This window comes from Sciurus vulgaris (genome assembly GCF_902686455.1).
Source record: "Sciurus vulgaris genome assembly, chromosome: 13".
NCBI classification, from domain to species: domain Eukaryota; kingdom Metazoa; phylum Chordata; class Mammalia; order Rodentia; family Sciuridae; genus Sciurus; species Sciurus vulgaris.
The window spans coordinates 74,211,508-74,230,662 of NC_136474.1; the positions used below are offsets into that span (position 1 = coordinate 74,211,508).

The 19,155-nt window shown below is 45.6% G+C and overlaps 1 protein-coding gene across 4 annotated transcripts in view; it reads right to left on the reverse strand.

Moving 5' to 3' along the window:
* MYO5B (myosin VB) overlaps nucleotides 1–19,155 on the reverse strand; it is a 377,648-nt gene that overhangs the window by 114,632 nt on the left and 243,861 nt on the right. For all 4 annotated transcript variants that reach the window (XM_079109234.1, XM_079109235.1, XM_079109236.1 and 1 more), the window contains exons 9-11: nucleotides 17,649–17,758; nucleotides 11,602–11,867; nucleotides 504–585 (exon numbers count right to left, since the gene is read on the reverse strand). In XM_079109234.1, coding sequence (XP_078965360.1) covers nucleotides 504–585; nucleotides 11,602–11,867; nucleotides 17,649–17,758 — 458 coding nt within the window. The remainder of the gene's footprint in view (nucleotides 1–503; nucleotides 586–11,601; nucleotides 11,868–17,648; nucleotides 17,759–19,155) is intronic.

The window sequence follows — 19,155 nt, forward strand, 5'->3', positions numbered from 1 at the left end:
AGGTCAAAGTGAGTGAAATGTGGACAACACCTTGACATGCATCTCCCCCGAGCTCTCAGGTGGGTTCTGGTTCCTGGAGGAACTGCCAGAAAAGGATTGGGCACTAAGTTATAGTCATGATTGCAAAACACAGAAGTTCAGATGATTTCCCATACAGGGATGTGATATCTTCTGTAGAATAGTTGCTATACCCCAACCAAGCACAGGAAGTCCCTCATACCTGGCCTGTACTTTCTTAAACACCTTAGAAGACCAGGATCAGGAGTGGGAATCAAAGTTAAGGAGAGGATCATTAATCGTCAACAGCTGCCCAAGTCACCTCTACCCCACAGTAGTAGAGAGCCACTTCTGAAAGCTGGAGGCTTCTCCAGGACACCAACAGAAGATCAGGGAATGGCTGGAAGCCACTGACAGCAGATGGAAGCGGGGCAATTTGGGCTTCACTCCAGTAAGACAGCCAGGCCTCCGCCATCCCCAGCCACCTGCCATTGAACTCCACCTACCGAGTTGAACTGCTGCTGGAGCTTCTCATTGGCATAGTTGATACAAAACTGCTCGAAACTGTTAACCTCAAAAGTTTCAAACCTGAAGACAAAGTGATGAAGACAAAGGTAAAAGACACCTCCATTTACGGGGAAAAAAAAAAAAAGGTCACCAGGACTTCAATAAGATTACCCTCACTATCTATGCCAGGCCAGTTCTATCCTTAAGACCAGCAATGATTTCCCATTTTCTGCTCCAAGGCTCAGAGGCCACTGTTGCAGATATCAGCACTACAGAGAACCTCAGATTAAGGAAACAAGAATGAACAGCTATTTTCTTAAAAAACAAAAACAAAACCCCCACTAATGGGGACAATTTAGGGAAAGCAGAAATGAAACAGGAAAGGTCAGTCATGATTCTTCTCATTTCAAGTACCAGTTACACCCCTGGAGTCTTCTCAAACACTTTATACTTTTGTGGCAAGGGCGGTGGGGATCATGATTACATGTAAAACATTATCTCCTGTTCTTATAATTTAACTTTTCAAAACTAAACTTCCCCATGCTATTTTTCAAAGGCATCAGTTTTAACATCTGCCTCGTTAATCCCTATGAGGATCAGGGCTGTGGTCAGAGACCTGGAACTTGCAGAGATACCCAAGTGAAAGATCTGGTGGTGGGGAAACTCAGCTGCTCCCCGCGGGCCTGCGACGTCTTACCCACTTCACACAAAGGCACCTCCTGAGTTGGCAGTGGTCCCACACAGATGAATCACGCTTCAGCTGAACCCCCACACTAAAGGGCATATAGGTTCTTTTTCCACTGTCAGCTGCTATGTTTTTTGTGACAATTGTATATACATCTTTGAATTCATGATTCTTTCCTAAAGATGCTGTCCTAGAAGAATTTCCATGCCAAAGAATTTGCTTTCTAAAAGGCAGAAATTAGCTTACAGAAAGGAAGAACCGATTTAAGTAATTACCCGACCTCCACCTGCCCAGGTACAGAAGCATTCTATTTCCCTAACACTGGTCATAGAATTTTATTTTAGTCATCTTTACCGAGTTAGAGTTTACACCCAATAGGATACATCAATTTGTAAATATTTCAATGTGTTTTGGCAAATGGCATACAGCATGTAACGCAGATTAAGAACATTTTGCAGATGTTTTCATTACTCAGAAAATTTCCCTTGTGTGCTAGTCTGTCCACCCTTCCCCCGACATCACCAGGAATATGAATGTATCACTGCTCCTTGATCAACAGAGCATATTAACCTTTAAAATCTTTGGTTATTTGGTATACAAAGATCATTGAACAGTTCAAGAATTCTCTTATCTGCACTAGTCATCTCAACTTTGTGAATTACCTGTAATCCTTGATAAATTTTATTGGGTTTTGGTATTAAGAATAGACTTATTTGAGCCCTTCCTACTTTAGAATATCAACATTTTCATTTATTCTCAACTCAAATGTTTGCACTTTGGCTTCATCCCTGGGGGTGGTGGAACCAGCCTGGGGGAGCAGTGTGGGAGCAGAATCTCAGTAGCAAGAGGAGGCAGGGGTCCTGCCCGCAGGGCTTGCAAGCTACCCTACAGGGCTCACATTTCACCAGAGGCAGTGGGGAGATTCCAGAGGATTTCAAATTATAACATGACCTCAGTGAGAAAAACTGATTTGGGGCAAAGTGTGCCTGTAGGCAGAAAGTGGAGTGAGGAAGTCTACTGGAGTAAGGAGCCAGGCAAGATCCAATCAGGGCCCAACTTAACTGGTGGTGGCCAAATAAGGTTCTCAATAAGTGGGAAATGAGAGGACTTCCAGTGACCAACAGGACATGCAGGTAAGACCCACACAACTGGATGGATGTAGTACTGCTCAGCAAGCTAGCAAAATTATGAGTGGGGCCCAATTTTTACAATGAACAATCACATCAAGCTGAGGGGTTAAGATGGTGCAGAAATCAGCAAGAGGCATCTGCTTAGTCTCACCACAGATCAGAAGAACCAGAAGTGGCCCTGTTCCAGAGTGCCTACGGTGCACTAAGGCCTAAATGCTTCATGAGTCCTACGTTTAATGCCCACGGCAACCCAGAAGGCAGCTGTATTACTAATCTCATCCTACAAGATTATGGGGAGAATGACCTGCCTGCCCCCAGGCTGGGGGTCAGTGGGTAGCAGATAGCAATAGAACCAGGAATCTGATTCCTAAGTCCTAAATTAAGAGAGTGAAGATGTCATTAAAAAGGAAGAGGAGATAACTCAGAAGGGCTGAGAACAAGGAAGAGTACCCAGAAGAGGAGGTATCTGAGACAGAGTGAGATGGAGAGGGGTAAAGACAGTGATAGCACAATGGGGGCCTGGGGTTGGGGCACAGGCTTCATGTAGCCTACCTCCTCATATCTCTACCCCTTCCCATTCCTCAGGATCAAATCTTTTCAATGTTGTATGTTATGTAAGCCCTTCCACACAAGGTTTTCCCCAAGTAATACTTTCCAACAGAAATGTTAATGCTACCACAGATGAGGTCGGTGATGGTGGTGGGGAGATGGGAACCTGTGCAAAGGGACCATCAAAAATAGATGCATCACCCAACGTACTTGGGTCAGTGCCCACAAAGCATTAGGCTTCCCACACCCACCTCCCCACTAAGGTATAAAACATGGATAAGTAGGGAATCATCTCAAGATCAAAGTAGTCAACTGTTTGGAGACAACCCCATTAAAGTACAGCCTTTGGCCATGCCCATGAGGGAGAAATAATTCTAGGTTAATAAAACAAGATCAAAGACACAAGTCCATGCTAGGATGAAGGAGGCGACCCCTGTGTGATCCAGAGCAGGCAGAGAAGGGCTGTATCTGTTGGTCAGTCATCCTGCAGTGCGGCCCTTCCAGCCCAGGTGATAGTCCTACACACTTAGAACTTCACTCCCTCTTCTCCCCCACCTGAGTAAGATTACTAATGACAGCCAAGGCAAGAGGAAATTTAACTAATACAGCCTAGAAAGAAGATAAAGTCACCCCAGCAATTGGCCTGATAATGGCCACAGGACATGCTGGCACAGCTCCTACTGAGCTCCACAGATACAGGATTTAAATATCTCCCATTTGTCATTTTTTAAAGAAGGTTTACATTGGTAGTACTTCATGAAGAACAGCCTCATTAATTTGAGATGGCTGAAATTAGCTCATAATATCCCTATTTCTAAAATATTATCTGGTAACAATTTCTCTGCCATCCAGCATAATTGCTGTAATGCCGGAGGGCCAGAGATGAATGAGGGGCTCAGGGAGCTTAGAAAATGACTAAGAGGACTGAGCTCAGAAAGCCCCAGTCGGGGAGACAGGGCAACTTCCTCTCTGCAATGAAATTATATTTGTAGTAATTCTTCCCATTCAGAGATGACTTTTTAAAATAAACACAATGGACCAATTTATACTTCAGAGCATTAAAATGTTCCAAGGAAATTTACATAGTAGAGGAATTGAATTTCCCATGTAAAATCAATGTGGAGACTATTTAGAACAGAATCTGTGGGTGGGGGAAGCTCAAAGCATAAAATAAGGCCAAGATTGGCATTTACACTGCTGATGGGACAAGGACCATCCTGCTTCAATTTCCTTCTATCTTTACAGTGTCAGTTGAAAAGTCTACAATTTCCTTCTCCTATTACTGCAAGTTTAGGGTGCAGCCAAGGCCACAGATACCTCCAAAAATGACACAACTGTTGCAAAGTTCTGTAAGGACCTGGACCAGCCACCTCAAGTTCGTTATTTTGTTCCATGAGTCTCCTGCTCCATGACCTGAATAGACAGCAGCAGGACAGCTTCAAGGTGGGGCAGAAGAGCTGCACAGAGTGTGGGCCAAAAGAACCAGAGTCTCAAAGCTCAGCCTTTCCAGGTTCTGAAGATCACTCCCTAGCATTTTGCCTTTGGTAGAACGTAAAGACATGGAATACAGGTTTCAGAGGAGGACTTACAGCTAAGGCTAAAAGTCACGCAGGAAAAAGACAAGGAAATTCACTGAAGACAAGCCTTTAAAAACAGGACCACAGTGCACTGGGACCATAGAAGAGTTCCAAATATTCCTTCAAGGTTCCTTTCCAACCCAAAGTTCATGAATTCTCACAGGATACCCCTAGCCATCTGTTAGAGATCTTTCCCCAACAAGCTTGTTGGCTGTACCTTCAAACGGCACAACTCAAGGCGATGCTCACACTCTAGGCCAAGAATAGTTATTCTTCTCTAAGACCTCAATCTGCCCTATTTCTCACGTGCCTCAATTCCTGGCCCCTCTTCATGCCTGGGAGTGGAGAACGTCCACTCACTCTGGTCATCCTTTCCCAGCCAACTGTTCCAAGAACAATGAGAGCTGCAAAGAGCAGCAAGTCGTGGTCCCTGCCAGAAAGAGCTACTGGGAGGATGACAGGAAGCTGTCGTGTGAGAACCTCTTGATGGAATCTAAACTTCACTTGCTTTAGGCAAGTAAAGGAAATTGAGGTTATGGGAGGGAATCCTGGCATGGACAAGAGAATGAAAATTTATCCAAGCCTTAGAAGCATGAAGGAGGGCCACATTCCAAACGGTTGGCTGCCTCAGAGAAACTCTCCAAGGTTGAACTTAGTTTTGGAGCATGAGTTTTAAGGCTCTCCTCTAAGACTGAGCGCACCCAGGGCAATCCAGTAGTTTCATATGATCTGCTAGGTTGAGAACACTGGGAATAGCCATGCATGTCCACCCCAAAGAGAGAAGCCCAGAGAGCTTTTGGGCCACTGTTCATAGACTAGGGGGCAAAGGCAGTAACTGACCTTCTCCCCCACCTCTATTTTCCATGATGCTTTTTCACACTGGCCAGGGAGAAGCTAGATGGTCCTCTCTGAATAAATATATTGGGGCTATCAAGTTGTCTATAGGTTTGTTGTGGAGAGTAAAACCAAGAAAACGTTGCATACCAAAGAATAGTTTCTTCTATCAAAAGGATGAAGACAAACAGTGGAATTAAAATTTCTATCATTTGTCAATCTGTGAAACAGGAAAATATTTGTAAGTTTTTTTGTTTTTTTTTTAAGAGGTTAATATCCAGAATATACAGAAAACTCTTAATACCCAAGAACAACCTGATTTTAAAATTGGGCAAAAGAACTTAGATAGTGCTTCCTTTTAGATATATGAATAGCCAAGAGGTACAAGAAAATCAACATCACTACTCACTAGAGACAGGCAAATCAAACTATAGTTGTGCACCACTTCACACCCTTTAGAGTGACTACTAGGAAAAAAACCCAGAAAACAGCTAGTTCTGGCAAGGACATGGAGAAACTGGAACCCTTCCTTCTGTATAGTTGGGAATGTTAAATGGTGCAGTCACTGTGGTAAACAATATGGAAATGGCTTAAGACATTAAGAGTCAAATTGCTATGGAAGTTGCAACTTCTTGATAATCCAACTTCTAGATATACATCCAGAAGAATCAGATCAGGGCCTTGAGACTTTTGTACACCCATGTTCACTACAGCCCTGTTTACAAAAGCCTAGAGGTGTGAACAACCCAAATGTCCATAGGTGAAAGAATGGATACACAAACTGTTACAAACAATAGGAAATTCTTTAGCCTTTAAAAATAAAGCCTATCACATGCTACAACATGGATGAACCTGTGAACCTGGAGGACATTATGCTAAATCAAACCAATTGCTAAAAAATACAATGCAATTCCACTTGCATGTGATAGCCAAAATAGTCAAACACAAACAGGAGAGTGAGGAGGACTGGAAAAGGGAGAAATGAATGGTTGCTTAGTGGGCACCAAGGTTAAGTCGTGCAAAACAAATTCTGTAATGTGAATAAACAATAGTGCTGAACTGTACAATTAACAATGGTTAAGATAGTAAATTTTGTTTGTTTACAATTATACTTTTAAAATCATTTTAAAATCATTAAAAAGCACTGAATAAGCTGGGTGGGCATGGTGGTGCACATCTGTAATCCCAGCGACTCGGGAAGCTGACGCAGGAGGATCGAGAGTTCAAAGCCAGCCTCAGCAACTTAGTGAGGTCTTAAGTACTTACAGTGTTTCAAACTTAAAAAAAAAAAAAAAAAGGGGGGGGGGGCGGCATTTGGGAAGGGCTGGAGTTGTAGCTCAATGGTAGAGTGCTTGCCTAGCACATGTAAGGCACTGGGTTCAATCCTCAGTACCGAATAAAAATAAAGGTATTGTGTTCATCTACAACTAAAAAATGTTTTTAAAAATAAGGGCTTGGAATACAGCTTAGTGGTTCGTCAACCCTGGGTTCAATCTCCAGTACGTACACACAGAGTTGATGTTAATTTTGCATTAGGAATTACACAAGAAAGTGACATACAGGACAGAGGAGGATATAGTCACAGCTCACCCCATTTCCTGCTTTCTAGAGTTCAAACATCCCTACTTGCTTCCAACCTCTCCCCACTATTTCTCAGCACAACACATGAATCTATCACACCCTGCATTGCTCCAGGAGTCTACCAGGCAATTGTCCTCAGCAAGACCAGCTGGCCATAGCCCAAGTCCCCACCACTTTGGCATTCTGAAGGCTGCAAATACAACTCCCCAAATTGAAGCTATGTATTTCTCATTGCCTCAAGGATGCAGGAAAAATAAAGGATTAGGATTGCGACCGATCAGGCCCATAGAGGCAAACACTGGTTTAGGCAACACGAAAACTGAACCCAGCCAAAAGCTGGCCAGGCTCTCTATTAATCTCCAATCCCTGCCTGGGAAGAAATACCCCAAGGCAGCTGCGCAGACCCTTAGTTAAGGGGAACAGTTTGATTTGGGTTTGCTAAAGTGCTTTGGGTATGGCTTGCTTTGCATTTTGGAGCTGGGACAGAGAAGCAAGAGGAAAGCAAGCTGTCCTTAAACCAGGACACTGGTGTTCTGTGAGTGGCCCAGGAGGGCCTGTGAGCAGTGGGTTCACCATCATCCTGCAGAGGCAGCCGTGGCCCATGTGACCTCTAGGTCACAGCCTTCTACACTTTATAAGCTACCTACCAGGCAGAACTCAATGAGCAGAGACATGTGGTAGGATGCTAGCTGTGCGGTGCTTGCTCACATGTGTGCATCTGTCTTTATTCACTTTGGACACTGATTCTGTTCAAAATTTATAGAAAAATGTGGGGTGCTTCATTCATAGTACAAAACTCTTTTCGGTTTTTTCTCTAGAATGAGCTTGACTAGTGGGTCAACAATACCCTAGACAGGTGCTGCAGGTCATCTGGGGACAATCATCTCAGTGAAAGACATCAGGGCCACTGCTGGGTAAGGCGAGAAAGAACAATTCCACTCTCATCTCCCAGCTTTGGGCAGTCTGAACCTAACCTTGCAGACAGCTCCTTATTCCTTCCCTCTTACCAAGTGGGGTTTGCTCTACTCAAGAACACATCCCATCACTGTCCTCTTCTCCCTGGATACTACTCTCGCCATTCTTTTGACAACAAGTGATGAGGAGTAAGAAAAAGACATTAGGTCAGCACAAAGGTATCCTCTATGTATCTGAGGTATCCCCATATGCAGCTCTATCTGACCATTGATAGGTGTTCTCCCTCTCTAGCAGGTGGTCAGGAGTATGTATAGAGAAATTAAAACTTCATACCAATGCTGGAAGCTGAGGGTGACAGTGCATATTTGTAATCCCAGAAACTTGGGAGACTGAGGCAGAAGGATTACAAGTTTGAGGCCAACCTCAGCAACTTAGCAAGCCTGCCTCAAAATAAAAAGAGCTAGAGGTGTAGCTCAGAGGCAGAGCACTCCTGGGCTCAGTCCCCAGTACTGGTAAGTAAATAAAAACAATGCGGGATTCTCCTGATACCACAGAGGACTAGATGCTCCTTAGACAGCATCACTTCCCGTAGGTGTTGGGAAAGCCCAGTGGCTGGAATTAGCTTGAAACGGGAGGAAGGTGGTTACATGGGGCAAGAGGTGGGGTACCAAACGTGCTGCTCACTTTCCAGTAATTGGTAATCATGGCCACATTAAAAAAGATTCAGTGGATTTCTGGAAGGTATCTGAAGTCCAAATTAAGGCATATTGATGCACAGTGAGTAGGAAAGGGAAATGACAGTGGATAGTTCACAGGCTTTTTCCCAAGTTTCCACCAAATTTGATCCCAGATTTAGAAATGATGCCACTGACCTGAAACACCATCAACAGTGTCTAGACTCAATCCACCTCCAGCTGGTTTTAATTTTCTGGGCATTCATCACATACCCTCCAACCAGGAGATCAAGCCTGGAGCCACCCACATGGGTGCGGTAACTTCCTGGCAGACCAAGCTACTCAGAAGTGGGTACATGTGCACTCAGGGAAAGTTCGGGTTTTCCCAGCATCCAGGGGCCCAGAGAGACAGTTGGCTTAACCCTAACCCCAGCCCACACCAAACTTTTTTTCCTTTGCCTGTAGGGTCTGAGTTCATCACTGAAACATGGAAAACTATGCATGGCTATTACTTCTCTTCAGGAGGAGAATGAATCACATCGCAACAGTTTTTAAAATAAGCTCCTGAGAGAGGACAAGGACTTTAAGAAGGGAAGACAGCAGAGTATGCCAGGAAGGAAATAATAGGGTAGAGGAGTTCCCTGTTGTGCTCATCAGTGGCTGCATGCATGTGACCCATGTTAGGACCTGCTTTTACTAAGAAACTGCTGGATGCTCTCAAAGGAACCCAGAGGCTGCTCTGGTATGAGGGAGTCACACAGGCCAGAAGATGGCACTACAATTAGACTGGGCCCTCTGGATCGTAATCCCATCTACTGCCAACTGTCCCTTTCAAACCACAGACAAACCTCTGCAATCTGTCTCTACATCTCTTCTTTGGGCAGTCATGGGAACTTAGAGAAAATAAATTCAATTGTAAAAATTTAACAAATATAAGCACAAAATCCTAGCTTGCTTAAGCCCAGCTGACAGCCACATACTCAGCAGGCCAAGGTGCTTAACTTCCAGAGGCTTCTTAACAATGGGCAAACTGTCACTGGGGATTTCTGGGAAGGGAGCAAAAGTCTATTTAAATTCAAGGCACTGGTAACAAAATACATAATACAACAGAACTGAGGCAAGACATTTTACCTATCACTAGAATCAAAGTCATAATATTTTTACAGGCTATTAACAATGAATTTGCAGGCTGATCTTTCTGAACCAAAGCTTCAATAAAAATAAGATTCTCACACAGGTAGATGACGGGCATTGGCTTAGCTGCTGTGGCCTGGGTTTCTCCAGGGCTTCCTTGGGAAGGTAAACTAAAGGTCGGTAACTTGGGAAATCCAATGACCTGAAAACACTTGAGGTAAGAGAATAAATCACTCACAGCCAGATAGTAAGTTCTCTGACAGTGCAGACCGTTTTGTACTCCCAAGTGCAACTAGAAGGGCTGAGGAAAAAGTAGGTGCTCCACTAGCCAGAAGGGTAAAGGGGCCTGCCTGCCACTCTGCTGAAACCCTGGAGGGTCTGCGAAAGGATGTACGCCCCCACCTTCCTCCCGAGGGTCACTCTTCAGTGTTCACTCCTCATCAGCCTCGAGGTTCCTCTTTACACCTTGCTTCTTCCTACCATTCCCAAAGGTGCCTCCCCCATATCCCACCTTCTAGCAGACTGCTCCCTTTAAGGATTCAGTTCAAATCTCATGTTCTGCATAAAGCTTTTCCTAACTGGGCAAACAAGGGTGCCCTCATTGGCCTTCAAACTTACAAGAGTCCATATCTTCAAATGGAACATTCTACAATCCCTCCTGATGCCTCCTGCATCCCTAAACCAGTGCACCCAACTCTTTAGCCTGTTCCTGAGGACTCTGCAACACCAGAAACCAGTTCATTCTTCCTTCACCTTACAAGTGGCATAGTTCAAAATGAGAATCCCAATGATGAAGAGCAACGGCACACGTAATTAGGAGAGCCTGTCTTTGCATGGTTAAAAAGGCTGCTTCAAGCAGGGATTCTCGACTCCAACCTCACCACAGGCATGTCCCAGCTGAGTTTCGGCCCACTAAGCAGAGCTTCACTAGAGCAACACCGTTCTGACGACGCTGCACTTCTATGAGGCTGGACTTCTATTTTAAGACAGAGCCATGACTTCCAGGATTTGCAGATCCAGGAGGATTTCATCTATTATTAGCTTAAAGAGAGCAGGACACTGGTCAGAAGAAAAGTGTAAGGAATCACAACCCCCCTCATACAACTTCAAATTCTAGATGGATCTGGGAAGAACCTGAGAGATTCTACCTCAGAACTTCATTTGAAGCTATAGAAACTAAAGACTGGGTGGGGGGCTGTGATCTACACGGTATCATTCAGTGACTTGATGACAACACTGACACAGAAAGCCAGTCCCCGATGGCCACTCAAGCACACCTTCCACCATGCCACGCTGCCTCGCCCTGCAAGAACACACCGACAGTCCTTTCAATCAGCCAGGTAGTCCACAACGATGATCTCACAACAGCGCTGGGCAAAAATCACACCGTTAAAAATCATCTTTTGGTGATGCAGTCAGTGAGGCTAACTTTATTTTATTGAAATGAAACAATCGAGATACAAAACCTGACAACTTACAGAATGATGGTGGCCACGTCACTTCCCTCTCTGGGCCTCAGTTGACCAGCAGTAAAAATGAATGCCTGCAACATTCTTGAACAGGGGAGCTGCTAGTGTTTGGTTTGTACTGGGGATTGAACCCAGGAGCACTTAACCACTGAGCCACATCCCCTGCCTGATTTCATATTTAGACATGGGTCTGAGTTGCTTAGGGCCTTGCCAAGTTGCTGAGGCTGGCTTTGAACTCACTTGAAATGCTTCTGCCTTGACCTCCAAGGCAATGGGATTACAGGAGTGTGCCACTGTGCCCAGCTGCCACTAGTGTTCTGACAAGGCCCATTCTTCCTTGGGACCGACTTCTATATTGTAGAATACTGATCATCCTCAGCCTCACACCAGTAGTGACTTTAGTCATCATGACAACCAAAAACGTCCTCACACATTTTAAACTTCCCTGGTTGAGAACTACCAGAAAGTACCTTGCTGGCCTTAAATAACAGCAGCAAGATCCTGGTGACCAGCAGGTGGAGCAAAAGCTGGGGGGGACAGGTGGCCTACCCATAGATGTCCAGGACCCCGATGAAGGAGTGCTGCTTGATGGAGGTGTGCAGGGCCTTGTTGATGTGCTCCACAATCCAGCCGAACAGCTGGGCATAGATGTGCTTGGCCAGGGCGTTGCGTGCATTGATGACCTGCTGCACGGACATGGTCTTGACGTAGGTCTCTGAGGTGGTGACCAGCTTGCGATGGCACAGCCAGTGCTCCATCTGATTGTGCTCCACCCCTAGCAGGCGGCAGAAGTTGCTCAGGTGTTCATCCTGGGGCTGGGGGGAGGACAGGAGGAAGAGGCAGGTGAAAGACCAGCCCCCTTAGCCACATTCTCCCTCCTGCCCAGAAGGGAAACCAGTCAAATCCCAGCCCTCCCAGTATTCTGGAGCCCCATCTCCTCCCAGACACTGCACACCCACTAAGCAGAGCCAGAGCAGTGTTGCTCAAACTAATCGTCACACCTGCTCAAGATCAAATTACCAAGACTTAAACTCTCTCCTGTCCCCTCCCCTCCACTGTTCAAGTGCTGCTGAATAACCAGGATGAGGGAACTGCCCGAGTGAAAGGCGCAGGATGGGCATTCACAGTGCAGGAACGGATAATCCAGCCAGAGTCGGGAGCCAGCAGATACACACTGAGCAGTTTACATCTGCAGGGGTTCATGTGCAGTGCAACCCACAGCCTGGAAAGCAGCTTTCTTCTTCAGAATCCTCCATTTAACAATGCCACAGACCAGCTGCATGTTCAAAATGAACCTTGGACTCCAAAGGCTGGAGGGACTTTTGAAGCCCGTTGGCCATCTGCCCCCCTTGGGGTTCAGGTGCCTCTGTAAAGTGGTGAGGATGGCAGAAAGCAACCACCTTCTGGGTGAGTGGAATACAGAGGACCATTTGGGAAGTTTACACCTCTGTCCTCCTCATTACACGAGATGCCTGTGAGCGTGTTCTGTCACGCTGGAGCCAAAAAAATGGCTGAATCCCAATGGACAACGTCCCTCCTGGTATTTATGCCCCACCACTGCTGAAGCCTTCACCTCAGTAATACTAATGTACACGCTACTCGACTCTTACATTCTCAAACCGTTCACTGCAGGGCAACGTTAACGTGAGAAGTTAGATCGCACGGTGGAAACGTGGAAGATGTGGACCTAATATCACTTCAAACACTTTTACTGATAAAAATCACAAGTTTGGAGCCAGAAAGAAAGTAGAAATTCCTCCATTTTAAGACTCTTTCCCTTACAGATAAGAAGCTGATCCCTAGAAAGTTCCAACTGCCCACCTGGGTCCTGGTGGCCCAAAGCTCCTCCCACCCAGGACACCTACTAGGAACCCAGCTGCCTCCAACTGCCTCCGTGGAGTATTCTCCAGCAGTCACCAATCATATCCTGTGGCCTCTAGGCCACTGAATAACTCAAGTCCCCACAGGGTCCAATCTTACCTCACAAAAATATGTAATTCTCTTGGATAATCCCCACTGCCCAGAGAGCCCCACAGAGAGCCTGTCCTCTTGACAAGTTCCTCTCTGCTTGGAAAAGCTACAAACCCAGCCTCGAGCCTGCTGGAGAGTTCATTAACTCTCAGGCTGGAAGGGAATTCTTCAGAATGCCACATGCCCCTCCTGAATGGCCCTAAATTGCTTATGGGACTCATTTTCTGATGCAGCTGCCCTATAAAATTTAAATGAGGGCTTGTTCAGTGAAAATTAACATGGATAACTATCATTTTCCCCTTAACACACTTCCTCAGGCCATTTCTTCCTTTACAGATATCTACAGCCCATTTACTCAAAACAAATATAAAATACAATGTCAGTAGAAAGGACCTCTCCAAATCATTATGACCCATGTTTATCCCAAGTGTGGTCTCTGAAACAATTGCAAAGAGCATTAGATGGCTTTACCCGTATCAGGTTGAAGACAGCTGAACTAGTTTACTAATGTACCCTGTAAGCACCAAGGGTTATTTCAAGGAGCATTTCCAGAGCTTATTTACCAAAGAACCCTTATGTTCTTAGGAACCTTTCAAACTGCCATCCTGATCCAACCTTCTTGCTCAGGAAAGGAAATCGAGGGTCAGTGGGATTCCCTGACACCTGGCCACAGCACCAGCTTGGTGTGGGCTGGCTGGTGTGGACAGTCTTACACGCACTCTGCAGGGGGGTGCCCTGTCACTTCCCGGGGCAGCAGCATTTTACCCTGTCAATATAAAGCCAAATGGAGGAGAGTTTAGTGCCTGGGGACTGCTTGGCAGGCAACAAGTTCAGCAGTGGCAAATGTCCAATTTGTTCATCTGACCTATTTCCAAGAAATTCTTAATTGCTAGGCACAGCACCACAGATGGATTCCCTGACATTTAAATGGCCTGCCAGCAGCAAACTCAAGGACCCAAGGCCTGCTCCCAGGTGCCCTCCCCTCTCCTGATGCTGCAAGCTATAAGTGCAGCAGTAGAGAGCCACAGTTTGGGAACTCTGATGTCCAGTCAGGGACAGGTGTCTAGCACTGCAGTGGGCTGCCCCCTCTCACTCAATTCTGACTGCTGATTAAAGGTGCTAACTGAAACTGGTCTAACATCATGCAATTACATTTAGATATAATTAAGTGATGCTAAATCCATTAAAAACAGTCAGTATTATAGGTAACAGATTAGTTTTATGGGCCCATAGTGCCAAATTCAAAGAACAAATTGCCTCTGGTGTCCAAGTAATTGGATGTTGTTTCATCTCCAAGGTAACTCTAGTGATCACGGAACACATTGTCATGTTTTAATTAAAAAAAAAACTACCAAGCAGATGGCACACTGCTTATGGGTAGTCACCCTTTCCAACAGGAAGCACACCCCATAGACCCTGGGAATAAACCATGATCTGGGTGAGGGGCTACAAACACTTAACACGAGTTTCTCAAGCTTATACTCAGAACCCCACTTCCCTCAGTACCAAGAGGGGACAAGCCCAGGGTGATCCCAGCTCAAAGGATAAGACTGGCAATGGTAAAGGGGGAAGAACAGGGGTGGGACCCTGTCCCAGCTGTGCCATTAACTGATCCTGGCCTTCCACAAAGGTTTTGTCTCTGCATCTTACATTTCCCTTCCTCATATGGCCAGAGAGATGCTTCAGAGATCCACTGTGGGTCTAACATCAAGAATGGTGACAGTCATGACCCCACCTACATCTGGGAGCCGAGCCCTTCCACACCTCCTGCTCACACTGGGGTAGGCGGAATCGTCTACACTGCACACAAACCAACAGATGCAGAGAGGTGAGGCAGTTTCCCTGAGTCCACCTGCTCCCTCTACCTTCTAAGAGAAGGGTTGCTATCCATTCTAGGCTCCACTTCGCTCACCTCCCACTTCACCACCTGCATCCTCCATCCTCTCTTCCCCAGGTGTGCCCTGATGTTCCTGGGTTGGCACAGGCCTCACACGAACACTCCATATGCCAATATATCAGGTACAGTAGAGACCGTAACAGATGAGGTCAGAGAGTTTAGTGGGGAACAGGCCTTGATCGATCACTAAGACATACTTTCCTTCTCCCCTGAAGGTCCTTGGAGGCCAGGTGTGAAGGACCAGCTGTAAGATCAGAGACATTTAAGGCTGGCCTTTCTAAGATGGCACTACCCAGGCCTCACACCCTGCTGCAGGTGCTCAGGAACTCCTGGCCTGGTTCTCCTGCCTCACCAACCTCTCAGCCCACCTCATGCATAGTTCCTCCATTTCTATCACCCCTGAGTCCTAGAGAACACAATCATCCATCCAGTTTTCTACCTCTAGAGTGCCTACTGAGTCCTGGACACTGTGCTTGTAATAGATACTGAACAAGAACAGTCTCTGCCTGCAGAGTTTAGGGAAGGGGTGGGGCAGCAAATCAAAGACTCACATAATAAATGCAAAATAGCTATGCTAAGTGCCAGGGAGGTACATGGCACTGAGAAACCCAGACAGGAGGCTGAGGAATAGCTCAATGATAAAGCATATGCTCAGCATGCTCAAGACCCTGCATTTGATCCCTAGAACTGCTCCTCCCACCAATAGAGTCTATTATTATCACTCGGGGGTGATAGAAATGGAGGAACTATGCATGAGGTGGGCTGAGAGGTTGGTGAGGCAGGAGAACCAGGCCAGGAGTTCCTGAGCACCTGCAGCAGGGTGTGAGGCCTGGGTAGTGCCATCTTAGAAAGGCCAGCCTTAAATGTCTCTGATCTTACAGCTGGTCCTTCACACCTGGCCTCCAAGGACCTTCAGGGGAGAAGGAAAGTATGTCTTAGTGATCGATCAAGGCCTGTTCCCCACTAAACTCTCTGACCTCATCTGTTACGGTCTCTACTGTACCTGATATATTGGCATATGGAGTGTTCGTGTGAGGCCTGTGCCAACCCAGGAACATCAGGGCACACCTGGGGAAGAGAGGATGGAGGATGCAGGTGGTGAAGTGGGAGGTGAGCGAAGTGGAGCCTAGAATGGATAGCAACCCTTCTCTTAGAAGGTAGAGGGAGCAGGTGGACTCAGGGAAACTGCCTCACCTTTCTGCATAGAGTCTATTATGGGGGATGAGCCTGTCAAGTTATTCAGTGGGCTGAAGACCAAGGGAATCTTTGTCATAAAGGTTCCTAATCTTACCTGTCCCTAACACTGCAGAGAGCATAGCTGCCTAAAGGATTTGTGGCACATTTGCTGAGGAGAGGTGTGTGTAGGGGAGACTCTCTATGCCTTTCTTGTTAGGAGAAAGACTTCAGGGGCAGTAATTCAATGATACTATGGACTCAGTTTAGGGAGGGTTTGACCTGTACTAGACGTACACCCAGCCAGGCCAAAGATCCTTGGTACTCCTCGATCTCTCTCCCAGCATCACTGTGTCAGCCCTGGTGCACCCCCCGCACGTAAATGCCAGGGCTCAGAAACTGCTCCAGTTCACCTAATACTGCCAGCTCCAACATCCCTTCCTTTTCCATAGGCCCAGTGGGAGCTTCAGAGTCTGTCGTGAAGATGGCAATGGGCCCAGGGATCCTCTCAAACCCAACCTCTTTCTCGTTTAGGCCAAGTGTGGGATGGAAGAAAACAGGTTATGACTTCAGCCTGATCCCAGACTGAGCTCAGGTTACCTCCTCTCTATAGGCAGGGCCAGACTGATCTTCTGATAAAGCCAAGCCCCACACCTACATGAAGAGCTTAGTGAGTGTGCACTCAGTGGAAAAAGCAGCAGCTGGAGAATGGTAGCGACCAGGTCACATTTGGGTCCTGCAGTGCTGCCTTTTATCTTTTCCCAGCATCTGGTTATTTAAATTCCACATTCATGGAAACAAGAACCACATTTGGTACCTCCGTAGGACCTCGTTACAAATGGGCACAGAATAGGTAGAAATAGGTGTAGATTTACCTACTTGAGGTCGGAAGACCAGTTTTCACCTAGGCCCTCATCACCGAGTTCAGACAGGACAGTTGGTGCCAGTACCACTGCACCAAGAGTGGGAGCTGTTCCACCACCCATGCAGACACCTCTTCTACCAGTAATCAGTCACTACATTGGTCACCAGGGCAAGAACCTTATTGTGAGCCTTCGTGGAATGTCACAGATCACAGGACTTCTACACAGATGTCTCAATAGTCGGCTTCATACTGGCATAACTTTGTCAAGTGTCGACCCCTGTACTGTCTTCCCAGTTAGACTAAGTTTTTTTGAGGCAGTCACCAACTACAGGGCCCAATAGTCTCATCTCCTTGCTGTAGCAACCTCAGTCTGGAGCCCCAAAAGTACTCCATAGATTGATAACATGCTGTGGAATCCCATGTACCTCAGAGTTGGCAAATCAACCCATCAAAAAGAATTTATTGGAGAGCCACTAAATTCCTTGCCCTCGCTGATAGACATTTGATGGCAACTGATTTGAAATGGATTTGTTCTTTAAAAAAAAAATTATCAGCGAGTAAACAGAACTCATTCCTTTTAAGAATAAATAACCTAGGGTTGCCCTCTAAGTGCACAAACACATTTCAGTCATATCGAACTGTAAGAATAAATTGTGTCCATTTTATCTCTGGTGCTGGGGTGCGACTTACTGATATGCTACAGGAATCACCATCACGCTCAGCCTGAATCTCCACACTTCCAAGGTGCAGGATAGAAGCAATTATCTTAAAAATGCTTATCTGATGGGACTCTCTAACTCCTGCAAGAAAAAAAAGTGAATGAATGACACTCAATATCCATGCTATGATACAAAGGACATTTTACCCTTTTTAAGGACTTTAAAAGAAGTAAGATTTGATTTTTCCTTCCTGGGCCAATGACTCCTAAAATGATCCAGGCTGTGCACCAAGTAATTACCACTCACAGTAACAGCTCAGAGGGCAAAGGGGCTGCTGGACTAAAAGGAAAATATTCTCAACTTTGATTGTTCCAAGCAGACCAGATGGGTCACGCCACCATCTTTACTTCTCCAAGAGCACAGGAGAGGCAGCAATCACAGACTCATTTTGGACTTCATTTCAACCAAGCACCTTATGGATGATTTTTATGAGTTTAGTAAGAGTGGTCATTTATCTGCAGTCATTTCTTCCTCAACATAATATCCTGCAAACATCTGTGACACATCCACAGTGCCAATAGGGAAAGAAGAGGAGCAACAGTCCCTGAGGTGGCTGTTCCAGGTGCTGCCTGGCCAGCTGGCTCATGGCCAGTCCCAGATGGGGGTGGTTGTTCTCCATGCTACATGTGCTTTTACAGTGACAGACATACGTGCCTAACCCCAAACTACTGTGGCAGCAAAGATGACTGCCAAATTTGTTATTTACCCAAGTGAATTATTGAAGGCATAGATATTCTCTTAAAATGTATACTTAGCTTGAAGCTATTAGTTTATCTTCTTAAATTACAAAATGTTTCATACTTATAAGGCTACAGAATATAACGAATATGTGTAAACCTACCACTGGGTTTAGGAAGTAATACAGTTGTTTCCCTACAAACCTCCCCAGATGCAGCTACTTATCTTCAGGCAATACTTAAGCTAAAGACAGAAGCCAGTAATACCTATATAAACAGGAGACACAGACATGTCATGCTACAATTAAAGTATTTCCCTGGATAATATGCAAAGTGGACAACCCAAACATGAACTAAGCTAAGTAAACAGACAAAAAAGTCTCTTCTTAGTATGGGGTTCTCTGAATAAGCAGAATCTCACTGTAGGAAACAAGTCAAAAATGAAAAAACCTATTGAATAAGAAGGGAGTCAGCATCCTGTGGTTCATGGTCTGTTTTCTATAAAGTTTTATTAGAACACAGCCATGCCCACTCATTTTATCTGTGGCAGTTTTCATGTTACCACAGCAAAGACAAGGAGGTAAAAAAAAAACCAGCTGGCCCACAAAGCCCAAAATATTTACTATATTGTCTTTTTTTAAAAAAAGTGTGCCAACCTCTGGAATTAAAGATGTTGGGGGTAGGGAACACATTTTTAGAATATTAATATTAAAATAACTTTATAAGCACTATCTGTTTTGATATTAAAGTTTCTATCTTATAGCCTGGAGTGACTCACCCTTTCCTACCAGCTCTTGTCCA